This window comes from Dipodomys spectabilis, unplaced genomic scaffold (assembly GCF_019054845.1).
Source record: "Dipodomys spectabilis isolate Male_0828 unplaced genomic scaffold, ASM1905484v1 ptg000702l, whole genome shotgun sequence".
NCBI classification, from domain to species: Eukaryota; Metazoa; Chordata; class Mammalia; order Rodentia; family Heteromyidae; genus Dipodomys; species Dipodomys spectabilis.
Genome location: NW_024871379.1, coordinates 420,963 through 428,351, shown reverse-complemented (window position 1 = coordinate 428,351; position 7,389 = coordinate 420,963). Strand labels below are relative to the sequence as shown.

Genomic DNA, 7,389 nt, shown 5'->3' with positions numbered 1-7,389 from the left:
ATGGGGTCAGAGGCCGAGGTTCCCGAAAGGAAGCCAGACCTGGCCCCGCTTGCTGCCATGCTGTGTGTCTGGGCCACCACGCTGGGCCCAGGCCCCAGAACGTAGCATGATCGATACGAGGGTTTGATCCGGTCCGTTATACCTGCCAAGACCAAGGCAGGCCAAGGAAAGAACAATGGCAGCATTTTCCTAGCAATGATAACGGCAGTGCTGGAGAGGATGATGCCGGTGGCGGTGCACACCGGAAATCTCAGCCCTCGGGCTGAGAGCAGAGGGCTGCCTCACGTAGCACCGTGAAAGTCCTGTGAGCAAGGCGATACCCCTCAACGCACAGACAATCGCTGATGGAGGTCATGCTGCATCTGTCCAAAAGGCCTGAAGGAGAAGGTCTACGCGTGTCCCGAGAGGCCGGGTAGGAACCTCTGCAAGACTCAGTCTCCAAAACACCAGCACAAGGTCCAGAGCGAAGCCTGCTAGCCTTGCGCAAAAAAACGCAGGTACAGTGCCCGGGACCTGAGTTCAAGTCCCAGTACTGGAACACACACACACACACACACACACACACACACACACACGTTTCAAAAAGTCTGGAAAGAAAGGACTAAATACACTTTTGATAGCATATTTTAATCTAAGAAAAACGATTAAATTTGAAGTTCAAAAATATAAAAGATTATCCAAAACATTTAGGATGGTAAGAGTTACCTAGACAATGCTGGCATGTGTTTAACCGTTGCGTAGCTTAAACAAGCAAAAGGCTCATGAACTATCTGCACACACAACTAGACACCAGCGTTCATAACTGGCGGGAGACGCAGGCCAGGAAGGACGGTCTGCCAGAGTCTGAGCTGAGGCTTCACGGGCTGCTCCAGCTCCCGCCCATGCTCCACACAGGCCCTCGGGGCCAGCAGGCCAGGACTGACCACTGCTCAGGTCTGGAGGCAGCTCTGGCCACACGTGAAGGACTGCCCACTGCCCCCAGGGTGGGCATCCAGCTCCCGGTCCCCTCTCGCTGGACCATCAGGACACCCTCAGCATGCCTCCTCTCCCCTGAGGCGTTAGGAAAGAGGGGAGCCGCAACCATGGGCGGTGGGTGTTCACGCCTGCAGCCGGTCCGCCCCCTCCACATAGCCTGCTGTGCCTTCAGCCGGAGCCTGTTTGTGGTCTGTGTGGGGTGGTCTTCCCTTCCACGGGGCCTGGCGCGGGGCCACAGGAGCCTGGGTCAGCCATGTGGAAGAGAGGAGCAGGCCGACACGGAGCTGAGCTGGTGGGCAGGGCTGGTGGCTGGAACCAGGCCTGTGCTTTGGAGCGGGGCTCTGTGGGCTGCAAGCTTCTGACAGCACAGGCCGTGACGGCAAACTTTGCCACACGTGACTGGGGGCGTGAGCCAGATTCTGAAACCCGACCAGGCAACACAAGACCCCAGGGACAGGCTGCGGCGTGTATCCAGGGCCGGCACCGACGCCTCGGAGACAGCAACCCCGCACGTGGGCCAACAGTGCTGGGCACCGGAGGGCTGCAGAGAGGCAGGGGTGGCCCGAGTGCCGCCGGCGCCTTCCGCACCCTCTGCGCAGACCAAGAACCGAGGCACAGACGCTCCGCGCCCGGCGGCCCGTCCACGTCCACAGCCGAGAACAGACACGACGCTGCACGCCACGGCGTTGCCAACGCCAGCCTCCGCGTCACAGATTAAAACGGTCCGTTTAAATATCTCCTTTCTACAGGGTGAATTTACATGTAAAGTACAAAGTGCAAATACTATGTGTTTTGGTTCTTATCTTTAATTGCGCTTTGGTGAGGGAGAGTCTCACATGTCTAGAAACTGCCAGGGGTAGGCACGCCATTCACCCTTGCTTCCGGGGCTGGAAAAAAAAGAGACAGACATATGAAGAAGGCTGCGTTCTTCACCTACCTGGAGAGCATGCCTGGCCCCAGTGCCCCGGCCCAGGCCCCGCATAGCCACAGCCCTCCTGGGAAGGGCTGGGGGCGGTCCACACTCAGGAGCCACAGAAAACACTGCGGAGACAGGCAAGCTGCAGTTGCTGGGAAAAACACCAGTGAGACTGTTTGGAGTTTAAGATCGAGTGGGGCACACATCCACAGTAATCGCCATCATCTGGTCTTCGGAGTGTGGTTGGGTAATTGCTTTCAGACCGGCCCTAGTTTCAAGTACAAGTGATTTGTGGTGGATTTGAAAAGCTAAAACCATAAACATTTGCTACACAAAGGAAAATGAATCACACGTCTTTGCTAACGAAGCGGTTTTAAATTACAAGCAAGGTGTGTGCTGGAGGTCCCCACTTAAAAGCCACAGCCCGTGAAGAGGCCGGCCGGGGAGCCAGCCCAGGTCACACAGGTGCGGGGAGTGTAAACAGCCCGCTCCGGTGGTCTTCCAGGGAGCAGCTCGCACCTGGCCGCCTGGTCGCGCAGGCCGGGTGTGGATTCACAAGAGCAAACACACACACGCGCGCACACACACACACACACACACACACACACACACACGGAAACCCAGGGCCCGGGCTTGATCTGCTCTCTCCTCAAAATCCAGGAGATAAGGTACAAAAACCCAGGACACTATATGTCCCCAAATTCAGCACTCAGGAGTACTCCTTAAAATGCAGCGGTACCGGACATTTCAGGCGATTGAAAACCTGGGCAGAACTTTAAAGATCTGAAAAATCAAGTTTGTGATTCCAGGTGGAATTGGAGGCCGGCCACGCCCCCTGGCCACGCCCCTCGCTGGCCCCTCCCCGGGCCTCGCCCCCCAGACCACGCCTCTCCCCTCCCTCCCTGGCCACGCCCCTCCCAGCCACACCCACAGGGTCTGCAGCAGCCTGCATTTCTGCGGCCTACCTGCCGCAGAAATGGAAAGGTAAGCCTGAACTATAGACACACTCACCTGTCTATTGGAAGCACTGTCGGCGTTGGCTCTGGGGGCTAGCAGGAAAGAAATGATTAAAAATTAAATACTCTTCACTTGATATATAATTTCAGACAGACATCAACTGGTGGTGTTAATCACATGAAGTAATACATAGTTGTAGACGCTATACATTATACATGAGCACACATCGGGAGCAGTGGGTTCTAAGTCATCATAAACATTCTCTAGCAATTCAAGTTTTCTAGTCCTTGTTTTGCCTTAAATTAATCAATTAATTAATTTTCTGGGACTGGAATTCAGGGCCCGGACCCTGTCCCTGAGCTTTTTTGCTCAAGGTTAGTGCTCTACCACTTGAGCCGCAGCCCCACCTCTGGCTTTTTTGGGGTGGTTAATTGGAAATAAAGCGTCTCCAAGACTTTCCTGCCTGGGCTGGCTTCAAACCATGATCCTCAGATCTCAGCTTTCTGAGTAGCTGGGATGACAGGCATGAGCCATTGGCATCTGGCCTCTTAACTTTACTTTTAAAGCATTTTGTTTTCAATATAGCCCATCAATTGATGAGTGCGGACATCTTCATCAGAGCCACATCTTCCATTGTGCTCCCTTGTCCACTGTTAGAAGAATGCTTCTCCATTCCTCAAATCCTGAGAAGAATTCTGCCCACTCACCAGATGATGACCTTCCTTCTAGAACTTTCCTGCACCTTCTCCAAGGAGAGTGGATTCTAGGGTGGAAGCTTGAGCCACACATTGGCACACAGTTCTTGAAATCTTTCAGGTTTATATTACCCCATGAAACTCTGTTAGCAGAAGGGAACTGGAGCTGGAAGATGTGCTGTCGGTTCTGTGGTTCCAACCCCAGTCCATTGGGATGTCCAGGTTTCAGTGCCAATGGGGACCGCACTGGTCAGCCCTGGTCCATCCGTGGCTGATGTCTATCTACTTACTACAAGTATACGGAGTAGCAGGGCTCCTATTGTCCACCTCCATCTCCTCTGTGTGCTGAGAAAATGCCAACATTCTCCAAGGATCCTCGGATGCCACCTCCACCTGCTCTAAGCCGATGGCTATTTGACCATGGGCAGCTTGTGTCACTTTGTTTTATGGCTAACGCCAATCTCTTAAAATGTGGCTGCAAATTACAGATATTTCACAGTAAGAAAAGAATTGATTTTTTTTTTTTGGGTCCAGTCGTGGGGCCTGAACTCTGGGCCTGGGCACTGACCCTCAGCTCTTCAGCTCAAGGCTAGCACTCTACCACTTGAGCCACAGTGCCACTTCCGGCTTTTTTCTTTTTGCTTATGTGGTGCTAAGGAATTGAACCCAGGGCCTCAGGCATGCAAGGCAAGTGCTCTACCACTGAGCCACCTTCCCAGCCCAGAATTGATATTCTTAAGTGCAAGAAGAACAACTTGCTATATCCATCTGAGAATCAGTGGGGGGAAATGATATGGAAATGCATGAAGGGCTGGCAAACATCATAGGTCAGTCATCTCAAAACAAGGCTCAGCGCTGCCTCTCGAGGAGGAGTGTTTTACAGAGACACCAAGGGCAGGGAGGCCTGGCAGACTGCCCGGCCGCCTGCCCAGCAGTTGGGGTAGGCAGGTTCAACGTCGCGATGGAGACGTAATTACTCCCAGCTGCCCACTACACAAACCCGGCTGGAGGCGATTCACCTGTGAGATTGCAGCTAGCATGGCTGTTGGGTTGAAAAGATAATTTGATCAGAAATCGGTATTTCTGAGGTTCAGTTCTGCATAATTGCCGCGGTTCCTCGCAGTGCGCTCTTTTGGATAATTATGAAATCACGTAATCTTTTCTGAACCTTTATTCCCCCAGGTCTTTATAAACACATGCTTTCTTGTCTTTATAACTTCTTGATTGCTTTCAGATAATCATCTTTTTTTATATTTTATGAGAGTGATCATTTAGATGGTGCTTTCCAACATGTCTCAACTGCAATAGCTTGAAGATGAAATCTGTTGTAATTGCTTAAAATCAGTGTGACTAAGTTGGAAGGCATCTATACCATGATTCCACTCCATATAGGAAATGCTGTCTGTATGTACAGACATATGCATTAGAATACTTCTTGAAACTGAGAATGAAGGCATTTTCTATGCTCTTACTCATTTCCTATATCTGTCAGACTATAAATGCACCTTGAACCGTTAGAAAAAACAACAAAAGCGGCAGAAACAAAAAAAAAAAAACCCCAAAAACCAGGAAACAAAAATCTAGTGACATTCTGAGTCCCTGAAGTGTGCAAGCGGATGGACGCTGGAGGGAGGCGGGAGTTCTGACTTCTCAGTCTTTCAAACGGACTGGGTAGGAGAAATAAGTCTTAATAGACTTGTGGGGGAAATGCGAGGGAAAACGTCAAAACCTTTATGGGAAAATGAAAAGGTTATGTGGTCAACTAAGAATGATACAGGAAGGCAGATCCCAGGCTCATTTCTGAGCGCGGTTCTCCTGTTTCCAGAGCATTGCTCGTGTTGGCTGGTGAGTGAGAGGGGCTGGTGTGGATCCGGGCTGTCTGAGGAGACAGTGAACCTCGGCGCATCCATTTGTCAAAGGACCTGCAGAAGATAACTGCGTCCTCCACAATGGAAGCATTCCCACACGGGACGGACACCAACCCTTGGGGGCCGGCAGCCGCCCCCGGTCCAGTGCCTGCGCTGCCTGACTGGCCGCTGCCTGTGCGTGGCTGAGGGGTTCCTTGTCCTCCTTGTCTGAGGACCTCCGTGGGGTGCGGGGTCCGGACACCCTATTCCTGCGGCCCGTGCCGTGCGTGGGCGCGGATCCTGCCTGCCCGGGGCCTCCAAAGGCGAGCAGCTTGCGTGGCGTCCGTGCCGCTTCCCCACGGCTATTTCCCCCGGGGGCGTCTGCTTCTTCTCAGCGTGTCCCGTTCGGCTTGGCCGGCGCGGTCTTGGAAAGACGCCGTCACCTTGCTGGGGATACAGCGCGCCGCTGGCCCCTGCATCTGACCGGGCAGAGCCCGTGCAAGCAGCCTGTCCTCACCCTGCCAGACCTCCACGAAGGCCGCCCTGGCCGGGCTTTCCCGTCCTCGGTGCTCCCGGGGGTGAGGCTGAGCAGAGGCGTGCCTGTGACAGCTGGGCCGCTGGGCCTGCGCGGCTGCTCGGAGTAGGTGACTTGGGCTCTGGTGGATCTCCCTGGTGAGTTTGTGCTTGGACCTCCTATGCCGGAGGCTTCCGGGGCCCAGGCCAGGGCACAAAGCCTATTCCTCTGTCCTGAGCTTTAGTGCTGCCTTGTGGGAGAGGGCATGTGGACATGCAGCTGCTTCAAACACTGCAGCCAGGCTTTGCCTAAAAAAAGGCTCAGCAGAGCCAGGGCAGGGAGTGAGGATCGGGCCTGCAGTGTTCCCTACTTGGGAGGAGGAGCTTGGGGGTGTCAGGCTGTGGCCATTGGGAGAAAAGGGTTTCCAAGAGCCAATCTCAGCCAAGAGCCGGGCCCTGTGCCATTTGCCTATCATTTCAGCTATGGCAGGAGGTGTAAGTGGCAGAAGCATGGTCTAGCCAGGCCAGGCAAAAACAAGAGCCAATCTCACAGACTGGAGCAGCCTAAGAGCGGCACCCGGCTGTGCCCTCGCAACCTGGGAGCCTGGAGGCAAGGTCGCGACACGGCGCATGGTCACTTCTGCATGCAGAAATGTCCTGCAGCAACATGCACAGCCTAGAACCCCACAGTGACTGTTCAGACACAGCAGCCTACAAAGTCAACACACAGACACAGTCAGCACACCGACACAACCACCTGTGGAAGACAACACACAGACATGATCAATACACAGACAGAGCAGCCTATGAAGTCAGCACACAGAGTCAACTGACAGAGTCAACACACAGACAGAGTCAATACACAGACACAACAGCCTATGGAAGACAACACACAGACATGATCAATACACAGACAGAGCAGCCTATGAAGTCAGCATACAGACCCCCTCAGCACACAGACCTGACAGTCAGCACACAGACCCCCTCAGCACACAGACCCCGTCAGCACACAGACCTGACAGTCAGCACACAGACCCCCTCAGCACACAGACCCCGTCAGCACACAGACCTGACAGTCAGCACACAGACCTGACAGTCAGCACACAGACCCCGCCAGCACACAGACCCCGTCAGCACACAGACCTGACAGTCAGCACACAGACCCCGTGGGCACACAGACCTGACAGTCAGCACACAGACCCCGTGGGCACACAGACCCCGTCGGCACACAGACCTGACAGTCAGCACACAGACCTGACAGTCAGCACACAGACCCCGTGGGCACACAGACCCCGTGGGCAAACAGACCCCGCCAGCACACAGACCCCGTGGGCACACAGACCCCGTGGGCACACAGACCCCGTCAGCACACAGACCCGACACAGTCAGCACACAGACCCCGTGGGCACACAGACCCCGTGGGCACACAGACCCCGTGGGCACACAGACCCCGTGGGCACACAGACCCCGTCAGCACACAGACCCG

At 54.3% G+C, this 7,389-nt stretch overlaps 1 protein-coding gene across 4 annotated transcripts in view; it reads right to left on the bottom strand.

Moving 5' to 3' along the window:
• Window positions 1-608: 608 nt before the first annotated feature.
• Window positions 609-7,389, bottom strand: part of Smoc2 (SPARC related modular calcium binding 2) — a 112,259-nt gene continuing 105,478 nt past the window's right edge. For all 4 annotated transcript variants that reach the window (XM_042672394.1, XM_042672391.1, XM_042672395.1 and 1 more), the window contains exons 12-13: window positions 2,903-2,940; window positions 609-1,862 (exon numbers count right to left, since the gene is read on the bottom strand). In XM_042672394.1, coding sequence (XP_042528328.1) covers window positions 1,845-1,862; window positions 2,903-2,940 — 56 coding nt within the window. In that variant the 3' untranslated portion in view covers window positions 609-1,844. The remainder of the gene's footprint in view (window positions 1,863-2,902; window positions 2,941-7,389) is intronic.